General features: G+C 34.8%; 1 protein-coding gene across 6 annotated transcripts in view; it reads left to right on the top strand.

The window, feature by feature from the left end:
- The window catches only part of LOC125051174 (GATA-binding factor C-like), an 86,737-nt gene that overhangs the window by 38,405 nt on the left and 26,076 nt on the right, over positions 1 to 22,256 (top strand). For 3 of the 6 annotated variants that reach the window (XM_047651354.1, XM_047651351.1, XM_047651349.1), the window contains exon 4: positions 2,632 to 2,783. In XM_047651354.1, the coding sequence (XP_047507310.1) occupies positions 2,632 to 2,783 (152 nt within the window). Of the gene's footprint in view, positions 1 to 2,462; positions 2,478 to 2,631; positions 2,784 to 22,256 lie in introns of all 6 variants that reach the window. The other 3 variants (XM_047651352.1, XM_047651350.1, XM_047651353.1) reach the window with 2 other exon arrangements.

Below are 22,256 nucleotides of genomic sequence, written 5' to 3'. Positions count from 1 at the left end.
CCTATCGTATAGGGGTATTTCTGAGGTAGAAAAATGTTTGGTTCATTAGTCACGACTCGATGTACCCGTCCAATCCAACCTAAGCCTAGAACAATTATTTTTATATATTGTGCAAAATCTCTCATTGATTTTATCTTACCCTGAGTGAAAACAGCACTCAAGATTAGCTTCCAGTTTCTATTTGCATACAGGTGTATAATTAAGGCGTAATAACAGCCTCTGTGGCGCAACAAAGAATAAGTTTGAGCAATAATTTAATGGTTTGTATGCAAAATAGCCTTCGTGTTGATGAGCTGACCGCGTCACGGTAGATGGGAGAATGGTCCTTTTACAACTTATAAAAACATTTGAGAACTGAGCGTTTGAGATATTAAAAAGATGATAGAATGTTTTGGTAGATACAAATGGAACGAATCATGTCACGTTCTACTCTACACTAGCAAATACTTCTAAAATTTATCAGCGTGATAATCGTGACAAAGCATTCGACACTTGAGTGTGCACCGTCAGTCGAATACGTGAAATGTCGATCTATTTTCCCCACGCACAAGGGGCGTGTGAAAAGTTTTGCGCTCAGGGCAGGAGTGTGCTCGAGACTCTTGAAATATAAAAACCGCCCACTCGGCAACGTAAATATGGCAGATGAAAATCTTTTATCGCGGTCACGTAGCCGGCCGCGTCACGACCGCGCGTCACTCCAGGCAATAAAGAGCGAGCCGCATTCTAATTTTGTACAAACACTGGAATTTTTCGTTCCAACCTCACTTGTGCACAGGATTGGTTTATCTCTGGCCGGACAGTCACCGTTATGCGCACTTAAATATATCTTTATTTCACGTCAAAATCACGTTCAGAGATTACTCGATAGCTGAAATATGAATTCTTTTGTACGATTGTGACGTCTGTTTTCCTTCTAGCAATTAAAAAACCTTATGATACGTATAATTTTGTTTCCTGGTTGTAAATCATGTACTAACCCGTGGCGGACTTTCACAAACGCTTTCCGATAGAGATGTTATTGTAGAACGAAAGAGTCACTATAAACATCCATACTCCCGGTAATATCCTGTTATTTTTCCATAATAATCGCTATTGATGTTTATTTATTAGAAACTTCGAGGCAAATTACAGGTTTTATCGGAGTAATATTAAAAAATAAAAGGGTTAACCCAAAAAGTGAGTTGTCGGTTCGATCGCAATAAGTTTTCGATAAAGCTCGGGAGATTTAATTGCTGGTTGTGATCTGGTTTTATGTACAAAAAAAGATGAATGGCCGAAGTGCCTCAAGCTCGGGAACATTGGTATCCAGAGTTTTTTCTATGAGACGACCACTTTCACCTTCTCGTTAAATCCTTGCGCAGCCATTATTTATTCAGCGCATCGCTGTGTATATCTGGGAACTTGGATAATCAGATCAAGATATGTGTTATTATGATATAGATACCTACCGATACCAAATCTGTGGGGCAATAAACTCGTATAAGAATTTAGCCTGTTTGCGGCCCAAAGTTGTCTTTGACATGTAAAATAAAACTCCCTAATAAAAAGTGAGTGAAAACATATTGAGCTAATTAAAATCGTCATTCTGTCAAATAAATTAACGCTAAAATGTTTAAAGTAGCGAATATATATCGAAATTTCTCCCGAATCAAATTAAATTTATCGTTTAACGTTTTTGTGGGAACTTTTAAAGGATGCGAAGGTAACGAGATTAGATTTTATATTCGACCTCGGTAAATCATCAATATTGTAATCGGGTTTAGAGAAATTGTGGGCGTTGCACCGCATCCCGTGTGTGAGCGAGTGCATCCTTCTTGTAACAACTTTAGTAGCGAGTAATTACTCAGCACTGAAAATAAAGCAAAAGCCCGCGAATCGATCGTAATTACAATCGACATTAATTGAAATACTCTCCCAGGGGACAACTCATCTTGAGGGATTTTCTTGTTCGCATGTATCAAACTATATTTTAAACAATTGTATACTTATACAGCTTAATGGTTGAGATGTAGAGCTTCGTAGAAATTGTTTAAAACCGCGATTATAATACAATTAGATAGCATATTAGCATGTGTATAGTAATTTAAACGCGTTACGCTCTGATTATATTTATTGCTAACAGTTTTTTGCAACGTTTTTTAATCTAGAAATATTTGTATGGACATTTATTTAGATGTTGAAATAGAGGTAGTTGAATACGTAATATAAATGGAATTTATTTAATCTAAGTTTGCATGACCACCAATAATATCGTTAACTAAATTTTCCTTGCGTGTAAAAAAAATCTTGATTTTGTTTTCACGAGTGAAACTTGTCTGGCTTTCTCCTATTAATTATTTTTTAATAATTAAGCTTGTTGCGGGACATTTTAATGATGTTTGTTGTAGTGTATGTTGCATGCTTTAAGTGAATTAACAAATTGTGATTGTTTCTGAATGTGATTTTTCTCTCGTCTTCCCCAGCCTGCCAGGAAACAGGTAATTACTTCACACTATCAGACACGAAGAAAATTCAAAGAGTTTTATATCGCTCTCAAATGAATAATTTCAACAATTATCTCACTAATAAAAATTCTGTAGCTTTCTTTAAGATCAATGTTATCAAATACTAATACAGTTTTATCCACAACAGAGGGCCGGGAGTGCGTCAACTGTGGAGCGACAAGTACTCCACTCTGGAGACGAGACGGTACCGGACATTATCTATGCAACGCGTGTGGACTCTACTACAAGATGAACGGACAGAATCGACCTCTCATCAAGCCCAAACGAAGATTGGTGAGTGTAAGAATCCGACCAATTTGTTTTATGCTTATGTGACCATTCGATTTTTCAAGTTGGTCAGAGAGAGGAGTGAATGAATTATGAACGATTTGATTCTCAATAACAAGTAAAATTCTTCTACGTATGTGTACGCTTATGTCACCCATTTAGTTGTAAAATACCGACTTTACGAACCCAAGCTTTAAATATAAAAATAATAGCTTCTTAAATTAAATTTAAAGTTGACAATAACATTCGTGGTCTAATTTCTTTGTAAGAATTCCAAGAGTTCGCTTCAGAGATGTTATCGCGTCGTCAAATCTCAACGTTTCGGGCACCCTTTAAACAGTCCATAAACCTCATACTTTATTAGACAAAAGAATATATAAGTTTAATATCCAAGACGGTCAGAATGGGTGTTGTTTACAGTTAAGGGGCAGTAATAAAAAGGCGGGGCATGCACGACATGACATAAAGCTGCGCCACAAATTGGCCTCTTAAGAAACCTGAGCGTTTCGACGAAAGCTCGTCCCAAAAACTTGCTCTATGACCGCCATAAATCTCTCTCTCTAATCTTAGCTCGGTACGCATAAAACTGAAACAAAGCGACATCGGACGTCACGTCGGCGGTCGGCATGTTCGCCTAACGACTGGCCCGTGCCAGCAATTGTACAATTTACCATAATACCCTTACCGCGAACATAAAGTACCTCGCATTTCTAGTCTTTTGTTAGCTAAATTACGTAATGTCCAAACATGATATAATCGCAACGGATGTTAAACGACTTTAGACTCTTTCGTATCAAATGTTGATTTGCATTTTTGGAATGTTTTCGTCTGTCATGGTTTTTAAACCCGGATGCGCTGGTTTTAATAAAACTCACTGTAGTGTGGATACCGTTAATGTAGGAGATTGAATTCTCACTTTTATTTTCATTGTGGGAAATTATGAGACAATGCGCATAGCGAGGAACAGGCTTTTATCATTTACAAAGGTGCAGGAAAGCAATTTAGTGTAATTAACTTATAGGCTGTGATGCGATTGCATTTTTAACCTATACATTTTACACACAGATTATTATCAATTTTTCAAACGACATCTTTTATTGTTAATATTACTTAAAATAGTCTAAAATCTAATTAATCAAAACTTACACAACATAAAAAACAAAAGTAGAACGGAGTAATTAAGCTAATCCATTAAGAAACGGAGACCTTCTTCAAAGTAAACGAAATAATTGGACAATGAATTAAAAAAACTACAACAATGAATTACGGAATTAACTTCAATTTAAGTGAAATGTTACTCGCACGAACTTGACACAATTTACAAATATTAGCATTGTCAATTTGATTACCTAAGGTTAGTTATCTTACTGTAATAATGTATTGTTAGGAAATCATATATCAGAGCTTTCTATTGCCCAAATGATATCTAATGGCCCAATAAAAATATGGCACTAAATGCGCCTTCAGCTATCAAAGACTCGTATTGGCTATAGAACACTGAAGCTTGCAAATAGCGTTTGTCTTACTAACAAGTGGTCGTAATCAATTAGGTCTGGGCCTCATTCCATTTGTCATAGGCAAGTAGGTGATGAGCCTCCTGTGCCTGACACACGTTGACTTTTTGTGTCTTTAAGGCAAGCCGGTTTCCTCACGATGTTTTCCTTCCGTACAATGTTAAATGCGCACATAGACAAAGTCCATTGGTGCAGCCGGGTATCGAACCTACGACCTCCGGGATGCGAGAACGCTGAAGCCAACACTGCTATAGGTTCATAAACAAGCCTACAACTATTTGACGATAAAGTATATTAATAACATTAATATAAAATTGTAAATATTGATTTAGTATACTCGTATATACGAGCAAAGGCTGTTCATTTTGCTGACTGAGTTACGCCCCGAGAGTATTGCCAGACGCAGGAACTATCTTCTACCTTTACATAACATTCGTATCATGGCATAATTTGTTTGTGAATCGTTGATATAATAATAAAATCCTCTATTATTTAAAACACCCCGATGATCTAGCAACCGTCCAATATGGTTCAGTTTTAAAAGAACCTTTTGAAGTAATCATTGTGCAATACTTCCCGAATCATTTGTAATAAATAAATCCTTGAATGTATTTATGTAAATATAAGTGCAAATAAAATGTTCAAGTAGCAAAAGTGTAGTTTTTTGTAGATTTTACGATAAACTTTTAGTGTTCAGGTTAAGATAGGCATCTGTTTTCACGTTTAAGCATAATTTCTGGTTAATTTGAACAGAAAAGTGCATAATGCAATAAAGTTTATTATTAAATACTTACGTAATTTATTAAAATGTTTCAATTTTTGATTTTGAAACGATAATTCGCCTACTGATTGGATATATTTATGAACAATTTTTACAAGCCCATGTTGCAATTCTACTGTGACTGTTACTGTTTAAAGAAAGAATAAAAAAAGAGCGTACTAATTCTTAAAAGGCCGGCAACGCACTCGCGAGCCCTCTGGCATTGAGTGTCCGTGGGCGGCGGGGCAGTATAACTTATCATCAGGTGAGCCTCCTGCCTCTTCTATAATTTTTTTTTTATTAATAATTGACTAAATACTAAGGCCTCTTCCGAAAGGTCCATATTTTTCAAACATTAAGCCGCAATCTCGATATAACGCGGTACGAAAAGTGAATATTTATATTGAAATTATGTAGTAACTTGCTCCAATTGACCTTCAGTCGATTTTATATTATGAATTTCACGAATGTGACAACGTATAAACCTGCCTTAAGCTTTTATTTTTGCACAACATGAAATGTAATACTTCCCAAGACAAATGCGCTTGTATGAATATATGTATGCACATAAACTTTCAAGTGATTTTTGCCCCTGCGCTGCGCACCTCAGTAAAATAATATACTGAGTTATGGACACAAAAGGTGTAGAGCACATTGTTTTAACACCTATTACTAAATGTTCATTTTAGTTTTTGCTTATAAAGATACTTTATGACGGCAACTCTACGTCTTTTCATTATTTCACTGTAGTTATAAAATAAAATAAGTCCGTGTGACGAAAAAATACCCAGACTTGTCTTTGGTTCAATCCAATACTACAAATTTCAATAAAACCTCATTCCAAATGATCATCTTTAGGCAATGTCTCACGCTGCGAAACCGAACAAAAACCCAGATTTGTGTTTGATTCAATCAAATACTACAATAAATTACAATTTCTTCTAATAGAAGGTCTTCTTTGGGCCACTCATGAAAACCACTCGAAATTAAGAGCTATGTCATACATTGATTTATATCAGCCCATTTAAAAGAACGGACATATTATCTAACCTAACCAAACCACTATTATCGGGAAGGTCATTCAAGAAGCTCTTGACACCTAGAACTAACCATGCTTATGAACATCTCATCTTTGTTTTTCCAACTTTGAGTCTTCCAACTGGTTACTTTTACCTTATAACAATATTTTCAATTTTAATGTTCCGCCGCAAGCGCACAATAAAACAGTGCAGACGTGTACCGAAGTGCCATAAACATAACACACGTTACGAGAGTTGCCAGGTTATATATTTAATCTGTTTGCGACTACTGCGCGGCTGCAACGCGTGCTAACCTGTTTTTGCATTGCGGCTTTGTCTACTATATTCTAGATTTTTAAAATGGCAAATCTTAATATATATAAATTACGCGTCACGTTCTTTGTCCGCTATGGACTCCTAAACTACTTAACCGATTTCAATCAAATTTGCACGCCGTGTGCAGTTTGATCTAACTTAAAAGATAGGTTATCTATTTATTTATTTACAATTCTAACAGATGGCGCTGTGTTGAAAGTACCAACGTTTCACATAAGCTACAGTTTAATGGCATAACCACCAAAAAAGCATGGTGCTCTCCATGGCTGGTGTTCTCCTACCGTTTCCCTTGAATAGTTTACTACTATGTAATATAATAAAAACTTAAGCCACAGCAATGCTTGGCCGAGTCTGCTAGTATTATATAAATTCCACAATTATCACCTCAATGTACCTTATCCAAAACTGACCGTATTTTAAGACCACCGCGTACCACTATGTGGAACCAGGTTTCTAAGTTTATCCGATTCAATTCGACTACCTTCTAATAAAGTATTCTATACTTCATGAAAAGAGCTTGTTGCTTAAAAGGCTGGCAGCGAAATATATGCCAGAACGCTTGAAGCCTATGGGCGACGGTATCTCTATTCATAATTGTGTCATACTCACAGTTCAACCGTGGATTTAATTTTTTTTTAACTTACATACTTACAAGAGCATTGTTGGCCTAGTGGCTGCAGCATTCGCTCGAAGATTGAAGGAAAACATCGTGAGGAAACTGGCTTGCCTTAGACCCAAAAAGTCGACGGCGTGTGTCAGGCACAGGAGGCTGATCACCTACTTGCCTATTAGATGGACAAATGATCATGATACAGATACATAAATCTGAGGCCCAGACCTAAAAAGGTTGTAGCGCCATTGATTAACTTCAATTAACTTACCTATACTTATTTTGATCAGTTATTGCGTAATTATGTAATTGTATATATATTGTTACTAATATAGGGCGCATGTATTGCTAATGTCTCAATCAATAACCACCTGTTCGCTATTTTCCGTCCATTCATATAACATCAGCGCCATCTTTCTGCGATAAATGTCACTATTAGACCATATTAAGTTTTATCACATAGTGTGATCGTTGTATGTCGTTTGCATGAGCAATTCGGCAAGGCGGCCATAGAACTCGGCTATTTGGCATTCAAAGGCCCAACAAGTGCCAAATAAATATTACAATAAGAATTCTTTGGGCTCACGCTTAAATCGGTCCCACACTGTCTGCCTTATATGAGGAGTGACGTCACTCACGGATTTATAGCCCTCCGAACTTTCCCATTGGCTTTGATTGTGTCGTAAGAATTACATATTTACTGTTTTTATATGGAATGTTATTTGTATACACCTTTTATATTAAATGGTTTTTCTGAATTTATACGTTAAACTATGAACGAAAATTCATTTCTTCTATTCTACTAAAATATGTACCTACTCGTATAATATGTCCAGAGCGGTCCTCGGCATTTAATAAAATAAATCAGTGGTGCTACAGCCTTTTTAGGTCTGGTCCTCAGATTCCTCTATTTGTTTCATCATCATTTGTTAATCTAATAGATATTATAGGTGATTAGCCTCCTGTGCCTGACACACGCCGTCGAATTTTCGGGTCTAAGGCAAGCCGGTTTCCTCACGATGTTTTCCTTTACCGTTCGAGCGAATGTTAAATGCGTTCATAGAAAGTCCGTTGGTGCACAGCCCGGGATTGAACCTACGTACTCATGGATGAGAGTTACAGACTGAAGACACTACGCCAACACTGCTCACACAGTACAGTATTTCCAATATTAGGTCTTATTCTGATGATATTTAAAGCAGCTCATCCACTAGCTAAGCGGCAAAGGCCATCTTCTCCATTCTTCGTAACCTTCACCATTCTATCACATTACTGGAGCTTTCCTCCTTACCTTATAACTACCCCAGTCCAATTCCATTTCAGCTTCTTTTTTCTCTTGTACGAGGTCTAAGGCCTCGTGACGTTTCTATACTCCATGCGACTCTACTGATATAATATATCAGTTATATTATTGTGTGCGTGTATTTGGAGTAATATAGTGCTAATTAAAAATAATGTTTGTGTATTTAACATGTCCAGTAGTGACCGTATACCCACTCAGTTGCCCATCGATCACCTCGCACGTCAAATAAATCCTGACTTCTGCGGTCCAAGTTATAAACGCTTTTTTCGTTGATTTTTGATTTGAATATTTAATTATTATGAAATTAAGATTTGTTTAACTTCTAGACTCCGTGACTAGTGGTTGGTCCTATTTCTCATGCTTTTTTATTAATTAGAAGTACAAATGTTACTCAGAGATACAGTGCATTCTAATAGTGAAGTAATTTTCGATTAGCTCCTGTAGTCTACCCTTGAGTCACCATCACCGTTCAGTTGCCTGCCTTTCCGTTGCGTACTCTCCTTTCAAATAACATTCATTTAAAAGCACGCTGGAGTTTCACCCCTTCGTTGTCGAAATCCCCAGGTGTTCCACTGCTTGATTTGGTTCGTCGTTCCTTATGAAACAGCATAGTAGTGGAACTCCTTGTCCCCTTCCATCTTCCCTAGACAGTATAATATGGGTTCATTAAAAGCGCTGGATGAACAGGCATCTCCTGGATATGCGTGTTCTCCAATAGGCCACATTTCAGTTAACATCACGTGGGATTGTGGTCAAACGTTTGTCCAGTTCTGTATAAAAAAGTAGTTTTCGAGTTTATTCGTTAAATTCCATTCCCTTTGTAATATTAGACTTGTATTTATTTAAGGTTAAAACAGCGTTTATGAACTCCAATTAATAAGCAGAACACGCAAGAAAATAGAGGTTTTATAGCCAAAGCTAGTTGAGTTAACTTGCACGAATTAAAGTGACATTAAATGAGTCTTTTCGTCGAGTCATGTGTAGGTCATTCACGTACTGCGCGAGCAATTTATATACAGTTTAATTTTATAATAAACTTTGTTTTGTGTGGCATGTTCTCGCATCTATATTAACAGATTTGGAGCAAGCTCTAATACCGAATTTATTGTTCTGCAATTAATACTTAGTTCCGGAATGCGTTAAAAATTCTAATTTATATATAAAAATAATTAAAATTAAAAAAAAGACAATTAAAACTTAAAAAAAAAAAAGTTTGGTCCCTGTGCCTTCAATGCTGGCAGCATTTTCTCGATGTATTGCGATACTTATTGGTTGAGCGAGGAAAGCACCAGCTCTGGGGTCACCGATAGTACCAGGCGCCAACTTAAATCTTTAATTAGCGCCTGCGCATTTGAATACCACGGTCCAAGAGTCTCTACTTCAAAGGGAATAAAATGGAAGTTGGCGGAAGTTATTTATATAATATATTTATCTTTTTCTCTACACGTGTATGTAGAAATATATTAACTATATAGAAGTCAAGTTATTTTTTCACAAAAATACAATAGAAAAATCATATATACAAAACATATCGGTTCTGTGAACACACTCGAACATATAAGGATGTCGACATTGTCGGATCAAATGATAGAATATATATATTAAGATGTTCAAGACCCTTTGGCCCATTTATCAACAAGATCCAGTCAGTTGTGCTCGGAACTATATTCTTCTTCTTTTAGTGCCTCTCCATTACTGGAGGTGGCTGTCATTGTCTTGAAGCGTGTCTTGTCCTGTGCCAGATGCAGAAACTCTTCCGCAGTCGCAACTACGACCTAACTTTGCGAAGCCATGATTTCTTCCTTCTACCAACAGGCCGCTAACCCATTATAATTAATTGAAGGAGGAACTTTCCGTTGTTACAAAATGAAACAATATTAAAGATTTTAATTAACAGAATTATTAAGAATTTAATTTTAAACTCGACATAATAACATTCTTGTGTGGTACAGTGGTTCTAAGAAAAATTTTATTACGCTTAACGACGATTTTTAGCGTTTTGGGGCAATTTTATAATCTCAGTGAGCTGTAAAATGGCTATTTTTAAATGTATTTGATAATGTTATAGGACTTATACGCAAATCACACAATAAAAGCGATTTAATTTAGAATATATTAATTTTTATATCTGTTTTAAATATTAAATTAACTATTTAAATCTTTTTATTGTAGGTCATTAATATAGTCTAGAATAAGTTGCTAATTTTCGTACATTTTAAATACCATTCGTAATAGCTACGAGCCGTAGAAATTTATACCAAAAGTAACATCTTTGCTCTTCAAACTTATATAGATTTTGCTGTTTATACGGGACACCGAAACACTAGGGTTCACGCGGCACAAAAATATTTAAATCGGGATCGCAATTGCTGTCGCTATTGGGAGTTACACCGTACCGGCGTTCCCAAGACTAGATGTATGGTTGTGATGTACAGTGAGTGACATCGGGGTCTGCTTGCACTGCGGGGGGCGTACAATTTTATTATACCTTTTTACCTGTCCATACACCTGTAAGGGCTTTATACGTAAAAAATAGGGCAGTAGATAAACTTCTTATCTATATTGGCTACTAAAGACATTTGACATGAACTAAAAGCTAAAAAACACGGACTATTAATAGTAGTAGTTTAAGCTAGAATTTTTCTTAAATCGGCACTCGGTAATAATAAGTACTTACAGATTGTTCAATAACAAACGCTCAGTTTCTGTATTAAAATATCATATTACCGTTAATATATAGAAACAAAAGACTGGCGCACTGTTCGTAAGATATTGCAACGGCGTAAGTGATCAGCTTGTAAAACTAGCATGTATCAGCCAATGCTGTACCTTTTTTCTCCTTCAGGCTCTCTTAGAGAGCTGGTTAGGTTAGTTACTTAGATTTGTCAGGTGAAGAGTATTCAGAGGAGTTGTTCGGACTATTACCTCCAGTTAAGTTTCAGCATCGGACGTCGAGGCAGAATACGAAATTCCGCCCGTATCACCTCGTCGTTCCACAACTGAGCGTTTCTTAACGCAGTTTTTGCCACAACCACTATGTGGAACCAGCTGCCCACTTAAGTATTTCCAAACCAAATTGTCTTAGCGTCCTTCAAGAAAAGAGCCTACCGATTCTTAAAAGGCAGTTTGCGAGCCTTCGGACAATTTGAGTGTCCATGGGCGTTAGTATCGCCTAACATCAGATGAGCCTCCAACCCGTTTGCCTCCTAAACACACAAAAATGCTGGTAAATATAGTGGAATTTATATTCTCCAAAATAATCACATCGGGAAACGTACCTATCAATTTTAAAACAAATAAAAGTATATTTTATTGCATTTCCATAAACGACCCTTTTTTCATACGATCCCAAATTCCACTTTTGTCAACGCCTTGATTGATATCGTAACCGTTCCTTGTTTTAGCAATAATTTTTTTTTCATTTGACATATAAGAAAGATTGGACCCCGTGGCCGGGTGATATAAATTTTCAACTTTTTCTAACAGACTTTTTTATAAGTTAGCTTACCTGCGTAAGGCGCCAGTTGACATTTATTGTCAGGATATTGGAAATGTATGTGTCATAAATTTGTATGTCAACGATTATTGTCAAAATAGGCTTGACATTTTTGAGTCATATTATAAATTTGTGCTTGACAAATATTATGGTTTCATTTTACTGTTTACAAATAATTAAATTAAAAAATTTATAATGTAAGTACATAAATAGACAATTTACTGAGAGTCCTTCAATAAGATTTAAATGTTACTTAAGCTCTGTGTGCCTTAAATGAATCGTTAACTAATCGTTTTAAATAATCTGTCTTGCATTATTCTTTCAATCTAATATGAATATAAATTTTGTTTTTGCTTATGTTTTGTCCCTTTCTACTTTTGTCATATGGGCTATAGATAATAGTCAATCAAAGATCCATAGACTATAGCATGGTCGATTTCACGCGTCGAGCGAGGACAATCGATTGCTCGCTCGTGTTCTCAATTGAGGACCGGAATTACTACTACACTGAAACAGTTGCCAGTGTCAATATAGGATAACTATGTATTCTGTACAAAAACCATTTATTTTTCAATTCCTATGCTTTGTAAATAAAAATAAAATCAGTGGCGCTACAACCTTTTTAGTTCTGGGCCTAAGATTTCTGTATCTGTTTCATGATCATTGGTCAATCTAATAGACAAGGAGGTAATCAGCATCCTGAGCCAGTCGACTTTTGGGTCTAAGAGAATTCGGTTTCCTCACGGTTCTTCACCGTTCGAACGAATGTTAATTGCGCACATAGAAAGAACGTCCATTGGTGCATAGCAGGGGATCGAACCTACGACCTCAATGATAAGAATCGTACGCTGAAGCTTTGTGTTGTTGTAATAGTTTTATAAGTTTCAATTCAAAAATTCCTTGAAGGGATTACTTATTTGCTTCCAAGACGAAGAAGTTTCTCTTCTTTATCTTGATACGTAGTATTTTATCTAAAGTCCTCTTCTGTCTCAGCGTAAATTTAATTTGACAGAAAGAGACGTTTTAGACTTTAATTCAAATACTGACTGATACATTTTGATCAAGGCTAAGCATTATTTAAAAAGCATTCGAATTCCGTTGCAAAGTAGAGTCGTAAAATTTAAAAATGGATCGCAATTAATCTGGACGTAATAACTCAATACAGTACGAGAGCTCTGTACCAATGTACCCGTGTACCACTAATCTGTTCGCGCGGCTCGACGCGTTATTTATCGGTAGCAACGGGCGACGTGATTTTGATTTAGAGCCCTAAATTGCACGCCTTGGAATTACGGGAGAAATTCCCGCGAATAAATTGCTGCATTGTTTTTTATAACGGAGCTTGATATTTGAGAACAGTTTTAGTATTATTAATTATTAATGTTTTAAAAATTGGCCTTACGTTACATTATTGTGTATTAATGGACGAGTTTGTATCATATAGTTATTTGATTGGTAACTCAAAATAAATTATACTTTATCAAATAAAAATGCATTCAATGTTTGTATTATGTTTCTAAAATATACTTATTGATAATCATGTTGAATGATTTACATACGCTTTTTGTGCAAATTGATTAATTTCATATACAAAACATTTCTAACATACAAATATACAGTATTTACACAAAACTACAAGTAATAATAATGAAAATTGATAAATAGAAAATTACAACAAATTTAAAATGTTTGGTCTGCGCCTTTAATGCTGGCAGCATTTCCTCGAGCGAGGAAAGCACCAGCTCTGGGGTACTATCTATCGCACTTGAACCCCACGGCCTAAGAGTCGTTACTTTAAAGGGAACAAACAATAAAAAAAATTGTTAATTAGATTAGATTGTAAAATAAACTATTCATACACTCATTACACATTTAGATTAAAACATATTTTACGGGTTTACAAATATTTTTATAGTAGATATAGAAAAATGTTTTATTAGTATAAAATTAAAACTTGAAAATCTTTATTCATAAAACGCGTTTTAACCTAGAATTTCATTCTGATCGATGGTATTCTAAATATTGTTTTCAGTTTTACATATTAACTATGTTAAAATCAAAAACACGTCTTGTATCAGATAAAACCTTTTACGCAATTAAATTTTAAGCAATCATTTGAATGACACCAAACTACCGTATTACGTTATAATCTGGCTTAAGCTGTTTCCCGATTGACAGGCAGTGGGCCAAGTTGACTGACTCTCAAACTGCCCGTTGTTCTTAAGAAAATAACAGATATGTACTAAGAAATATATACGTTCAGAAGTAAAGTACCTGTAAGGCTTTAGGTGTAGCATTTTTTGCAACAGGGTGCAATCTGACAGGAGGCTTATATGATGTTAAATGAAATGTAAAGTACAGTGTCAGAAGGCTCGCAAGAGCGTCCAAAGGTCTGTACTTTTAATACTTGGTACGCTCTTTTCTTAAGTCAAATTGGTTGGGAAATACTTTAGCGGGCAGCTGGTTCCACATAGTGGTGGAGCATTTTAAAGTGAGAGAATAAAAATATAAAGGAAATACATTAATGTATTAATATCTCTTTTACACAGCTGGATGATTTTTCACTTGAATTTAAAATCAATATTAGCATCAGTGTACCGACGCGGTCTGTGCGTATCCCACAACTATTTATGATACCTACCCACAAGTAACAACCATGTATCCCAGAATGGTCCGCTCGCTAGAATGTGAATAACTTAATTTTTTTGTCATTAAATTTAATATATAAAGTGCTGTGTACAGATGTAATTGGACTTCAGGTTTAAAAATGTTCTTTAGTGTGTAATAACTGTATGTTTTAATCTGTTTTCTGTTTCTGTAGCAAAAATGTAAAAATAAAAATAAAATAAAATAATATATTCGACTAAGAAAAGAGCACAAATTCTTAAAAGGGCAGCAAGATCACTTAACATTCCGCTACTGTTATATAAAAAAAAATTCCTAAAATAACATTTGTGACAAAGTTGGTAAACACAAATTTAATCAACAGCTTAATAAACCCCGGTTAAACTTAGCATTAAGCGTTATGAAGCGTAGACGCCATCGTGACGGGCCAAAAATGGGGCAAGCGAAGTCCATTGACTTCCTCAGCAATTAACATACGGGAAGCGGTGGCTGTCATTACCCCGTCAGCGCCAACTGTTCTCCCAAATGCATTACGAATCACTGTTTACCACTACATAATTATTACCTATAAATGCCTATATGAGTGCGTGTCTATACTTTGATTTTTATTGCCAGAAATGATTCTTTGACTACGTTTTTTCATAAGAAAAACATTAATGATAAGTAGGTTCTATTATCCTATTAAAACTTAGAGCCGAGAGTAGCCGTAATTATCAAATGAACTTACAATGAAATATGTAAAATCACTCGGGAACGGACAATTGTATTTTTTGAAAAGGCCGACAACGCACTTGAGATCCATCTGGCATGGAGTGTCCATAGGCGCCAGTATCATTTAACATCAGATGAGCCCACTGTTCTATAAAAATAAAAAAAATTTTATAAGAGCGATAATTTCAGATTAACTTAACATTTAAGGAACCGTGCAACTCAGCAAGGACATGCTTGACTAAGTGACTGATTTAAGTTAAGGTCAGTGACGGACCTTCTAAGATTGATTTTAGATGTATAAACAAATTATTTCATATACAAAATCACAGGAACCACACAAGGACTGTGCACAAGTACTGGGCTGGTCAAATTGTCGGGTGTCCCGTTGACTAATGATTCCACTACACGCTGCATACAATATTTAATAAGCTGAATATTTTATACTGACATATGCTGGCTTCTGGATACCTTTAATTTATAAATATTAATTCCGCTCCGTTCGATAGAGTGAATAAATAAATAATTATTTTTGTTTATACAAAGTTTGGTTTAAAAAAAAAGTGGCGGAGAGTTTATTGCCAGATCTTCTCTTCCACGCCCTTGATTTGAGAACTGGCAGTAAATGTAAAATTAGAAGCATTTAATGTATATTTCATTTTTAACGTTCAGTGTTCATTTTGTTTCCTATATGAATGAATGATTTTTGACTTGACTAAAAAATCTAATATATGCCAAGGGAAAACTTTTTAGACATATCGACGGTGTATCTAAACTAACCTAACCTAAGTGGAAATCTAACCTCATTTGGAAATTCTTTGTTGGAAATAATTAGCTATACGAAAATCCTAAATTAATTCATTAGGTATTTTAGACTAATAAAGATATATCTCCATTAACACGTCGATATCATTGTTTTCTATCTATTTAACGGTGACTTAAATGTTAACCCTCCAGTCGACTGTTTGCCGTCCCACGCGCGGTCGTACAAGCCACCGAGCCATTCCCACTTACTTCCGTGTCTCCTGTGGTCAAAACGACCATTATTACAGAAATGTTGCGTCTGTGTGACGATTTGTCACTATCTAAGGACACTCGTAACTACTTAGTAAAACAAAGGCTTTATTTAAAGGTTACTCAATACCTATATTGATACTGTTCAACTGTTTTATAGTAAAAAAAAAAATTTCAAATTGGCTGTTACTTTTTTTTACAACAGAGGGAATTTAACTATCACTAAATAAATTCAAAACTCTTGTTAAACGTAAATTAATCAATAAAGCTAAATGATCCTAATCCTTAGGATTGATTTGCAATTTCAAACAATTTGTATGACTCAAAACTTGGCGATTAAAAAGAGTCGTGGCGAGTTTCTTGCCAGTTCTACTTGCCCGCTCTACGCCCTTGACTTGCGAACTGGTAGTAAATGTAAATTTAGAATCAATTTAACATCTTTTCTGTTGACGTTGGTTATCTATATGAATAAAGTCATTTTAAGTTTGAGTATGAGTTTAAGTTATGATAGGATTTATTCCGCTATACCTACTTAGCAACGTTAGTTTTTGGTATTCACAAAGTACACAATTAACTTTTTATCTAATCTTACGTCAAATATAAACTGTTCTGAAGGACGAATTTTATATGGTTTTACAGTCTTTATTTCTGCTACAAGGTTTGTTTATACAACATAAAGAAGAAAACAAGATAAGGAATACAAAAACTCATAAATATAAGTACAGTAATTTTAAAAATAATAATTTGACAATTTTGAAACTTGAAACATAATCTATAGCAAAAGTTCGATCTGATCAAGAAATTGCGCAATATCCTACAGGATCACTCCATAATAAACAAATGCTTAATGAGGTGTACATTTGTGTAATTGCTTTTGTTTTTGTAATCACGCATAACGTGTGATTGATTGCCCTATTAACGAGTCAACTAGAATAATTATTTACTAAAGCTTGACACTTATGAGTTATGTGTTTTTAACATTTTAATAAATTGTAACAGGTCAATTTGGGCTTTGTATATCTTTAATGGACAAAATATGACAATAACTTACCTTAATGGTTGCGATTAAGTTAATGTATAACCTTGCACTGTGTGATTTCCAAATACCGTCAGTATTTAGTTAAACTTAACTTAAATGAGCTTTTAAGCTCGTGGAGGTGAATGCATATTCTAGGCTTAGGTAAATGGTTTTTCATCATCAGCCATTCTTTTAGGTCAAAAATTCGGCGGAATAAATAAATAATTATTTTTGTTTATTCTTTAATAATTAATTTAATGCAAAACGCCTTTTGCATCCCTTTGCAACTCATATAAATGAATTAATTTTTCACATTTGTATAAATCTCTGATATATACTTTCGTATTGATAAGTGAACTAAATTGGAAACGCCAGGGCACTTATAGCCAAGAATTTTAAATGCAATTCAAATTTCTCGTTTGGTTTTATAGAACACCTTTACATATGTATAGAGTGATCACATTGTTCCAGCGTGTTAAAGACCGGTTGGAACGGAGTAACGAGCATTTCGTATACAATAGACCTTTTAGTGTCATCTGGACGCACGTCAATCGCAAGTAGACGGACAGTCACTAGTGAGCTCTCGCCTTTATTTTGATATCGCTACCTCGGGCTATATTTAATACGTGGTAATTATTATAATGCTATCGCATTAGTCGAGAGTCGGAGATCGGTGCCTGCTTATATATAAAGAGTATATTTTACTTTTGGTGACCCCAACTGGCGCTTTCCTCGCTCAACGAATTCGGAATTAGTATCGCAATACAGCGAGGAAGTACTGCCAGTGTTTTAGGTACACTGCCACAGGGACCAAACTTAATAAATTTGTTTTAATTTTCTATTTATTTTTAATTATTATTATTATTACTTTAACTTACTTTAACTTTGCTAAACTTTAAGAGACTCGAAAGGTACATATCTTAAGACGTTACCTATTAATATAGTTTGCAATATCAGGTAGTATTGGTATAACAATTCCCAATAAAATACGAATTTGAGTTGGAACTGACAAAGCAGTAAAATACATATATTACCGCCACACAACAAACGGCTATAAAATTAATCATATACGCGACTCGGACAACTATTATAAAAAGCAGATTCAGTTCGGACGAAATAAAAAAATCTAGAATGACGTGCGTCCGGCATCACTTAGGTGGAGTGATGTGACGGCTTTGCCGATTCCTTTTTTAAAATTAAAAATAAAAACACTGTTCCATTGTGTTCACGTTTTGGAAAAATTTAAATGACCAAGCGTTGGCCGCTTTTTTGAGGGTCGGAATCTCGAAATCGGCGTTTAAATACATAAAGATTCGCGGTTTAGCGCCATGTTTTTTCCATTTTCTGCGCATTCTTCTCGATTGAATGCGAAGCGATGCGGTAGATTTTGTGAATCCTGAGGCGTTGTAGGAGTAAGTCGTTAGTGTTAACGTGGAGTTTGAAGATGTGCAATGCGGTGTACTTGTAACACCTGTTCGATATCCAACCGGTTCGCTTATCGATTAATCTTCTCATTTAACGTGATAACGCTCAATTCGATTGATATTGCAAACTGATATTGCAGATATTTAGAGTGGCAATATGAATGTATTTATTCAGGGCTGAGGGCGGCCTCATACTAACAATGGTGTAGGCTTGTTGCAACGCCGCTACAACAGGGCTGGCTCCAATTCATTATTGACGAGATTAATCTGCGTAGTACATAATTAATTTATCAATATGTCTTCTGATTAACAATGTTATAACATTTCTAAATCCTTTATCCAATGATAGTTTTTTTTATAAACGCGTTTTGTAATATTTGTGTATGTTTCTTTGATTAATACCTTGCCTGTAATACCTTTAAATTGAACTTAAATTTTCTATGGAAGGTATCTAGTGTCAACCCTAACACCAGGGTCGTGAATCAGAGCTGACATCGCCGCCCGGTGGTCCTCGCGTCACAACCGCGCGTGCGCGCCTACCCTCCTACTTTACATAAACTTTTGTTTCTAAATATTAGCAGATTGTTGAATTAGTCCTACAATTGCAATTGCATTTTCAATATATTCTTATATATTTCCTATTTGAGTTTACAGAAAATTTTATGAGAAAGTATATTTAGCTCTTTTCTTTCCTATAGGTACTTATACCACATCATATATTATCCATTTTCCACGCTATACGTTACAATCTAATTAAATGAAAATTGCGGTGACCATACATTTTACAAAAAAGAAAATATGATAAAATACACACACTTAACACTTCCAACTACAAAGTTTTTACTAGTAATTTACAAATCCTTATTCACTTAACAACGCGGATAAGGTACCCGACGGGCCCTTAAGGCTTTAAATTAAACAGCCCACTACCGAATATATAAAGCAATAACGCTTGGGGGGGGGGGGGGGGGGGGGGGTGTGTTAACTTGGGGTATTCGCGAAGTATTCGAATGAGAGGTGCCTGAACTCCTGAGTTGTATTTTTAACTATTATATGACGTTAACGTGAAAACTTTAAGTTTGTGTATAGATAGAATGAGCTCTTTTAAATTAACATTCCGATGATTAAATTTAATAGTGAATCAGGTCATACACAAGTGTTTATAACAAGACTATATTCATATCACAGCCCGGCGGCGTTCGTTCTCATTCATACACTTTTGTTCATTTTAGATTGTCATTGTGTTTACTGCATTTACCATTGTTCGGGGCCCTTATAAATTCGATCGGTTCACTTTACAGCGGTGACAGGTATATTTGAGTGCTCGGTTTTGGTCGATAATTAATCCGTATTGTTAAATGTTGGCCCACCCTTATCGTCTTTAATTTGTTACCTTGCTTTAGCCAGCGTTTAATTGCCCATACAACCTTATTTAAGTACCTTTAAGGCTCTCAAAACAAACAAAGTGTTTGTTTTAATACAACTGTGTTTGAGAATATTTTCTTAGAAGATTGGTTGAACATTTTTTGTTATAATACTTTTATATTCGTCCTTATAACGAACTATTTATAATACAGACTTGAAGGTTTCAGGTTCGATTCCCGGCAAAACTATAATTGTTAATAGGCAGAGAAATTTATATATAAGTTATCGATGAACCATGCATTCCTCGGTTTTCTAAGCAAAAATATTCTATACCTTGTAATTACAATAAATATTTGAATTATAACCTATTTGAATTAATATGAAATGAATGTATCGACAAATAATTTATGTTCTGTTCAAATGACCTATAAAAAGAGAAATGTCAAATGTCAAGCGCAAATTGAATTTTACATTAAAGTCATGATAATAAATAGTAAATTGCCTAACACTCCATAACTATTGCAATTAAAGGGATAAACTTGGAATTGAGTGAACTTATACGACATATTGTTTGCGTGCACGGCGAGGTATTATTTTTTTTCCTTTTTACGGGCACTTAAGTCTAGAAGTAGTTTACTATTTTAATGTGTTTACTTTACTTCTTTAAGTCTTACTGACGAAATCAAGACCCGCTGACGCCCGTATGTTTCGTAAAAAGGAAAAGTCGAATTATCTAGCTTCGTTGTTCCAGCGGTTTATGTAAAATTGAAAAGACACGCGTGCGATAATCTTAAAAAAAACTAGCTGACCCGGCAAATGTCGGCAGAATCGGTCGAGTCGTTACGGAGGAGTATGGGAACGAACATTGTGACACGAGAATTTTATATATTAGTTGAATGTTTTTATTTATTAGTTCTAAAACGTGTATAAAATTATACAAGAAAATAAGACATCACAAATTTTACACACATACACATCAATTATATTTGAACAGAAGCAAGCTAGCAAGGACTAAATAAAAAAATAGCACTTACTAAAACTAAATAGAAACTAACTCCTCATCAGAGAAATAAGCAGAACTTCCAAAATTATTTAAAAACGAAATTAAACAATGTATAAATGGATTAATAATTTAATTAATTGAAACATAAATTAATAACTTACTACCTAAAAAAGTAACACACTTAAACACTATAAAAACTTACGTCAAATTAAGCCAAAATTCCGCAAAAAGCTATAAAAATAGCACAAAATTACTCCAGTCAATTGCAAACATTACCTTGTTAACTAACCTATAATTTTAATTCCTCAATAAGGTTATAATTTCTTATAGGACGCATGACTAATTCTTAATTAGTATAAAAAATTTATATTGCCATAACGTGCTCAGTTCAAATAGATTATTACGCTAAATGTCAAAAAAATGGATCAAACTTGTTAATGCTTAAGAATATTAAATGCCACTTAGGATACACCTGCCATTGCGAGGAATTGATTGCGATTATTATATTAAAATAGTTTCATTTTAAAATTAGGTTACTTTAACGTATAACACTGATACATTTTAACGTATTGTTTTAGATGATTTAAGGTCTAAGAGTCACTAAGGTTATTAACCTTAAAGCAGTTTTTGTGCCATGCCCCATCTTAGCCTAACATTCTTATGCACCTCGAATGTAACGTCCATAATTTATACCTATATCAAAAAATTTAAAGATAGTTTTTAGGAAGAAATCACTAGCATAACAAAACAATAAATGAATCTTTAAAACATAATGAAATTCAAATTCCTAATAAGCTTAATAAAAAGAAATTCATTTTTTTTGTGGGGAACACTGCCTCAAAGTGCATTTCCTAAATACAGTGGAGTTACATCGTTCTTTAACGAAATATATTTGACGTAATAATTGTCCAACTTTTTTTAAGATAAAACACAACACTAGTACACTTTGAATTATTTGCTCAAATTCCGTTTATAATATGTAATTAGAAAATTTAATGTATATTAAATCTACAAGCTCAACTTGAACAACAATAACAAAACTCAACCGTACATACCAAGCTAGATTTGACAGACAGTAATTAAAAAGAATCTGATAGGCGGTTTAAACTTTTTGTTGCCCAAAAGCCTAGTTGCCAGTCATTAGTTTCGTTTCACGTCTGTCACAGATATTAAAAGTATACGCATTATGTTCATATGAAATCTGTCAGGCAGCGACGCGTGAGCAACTACTGTACAGACTGACGTTGAATATTTGACCCAAGGTAGGTTTTATTTTTTAGAGGGCACGCG

The sequence above is a fragment of the Pieris napi genome, chromosome 7 (genome assembly GCF_905475465.1).
Source record: "Pieris napi chromosome 7, ilPieNapi1.2, whole genome shotgun sequence".
Classification (NCBI taxonomy): domain Eukaryota; kingdom Metazoa; phylum Arthropoda; class Insecta; order Lepidoptera; family Pieridae; genus Pieris; species Pieris napi.
This window is presented reverse-complemented; position numbering and strand designations above follow the sequence as displayed.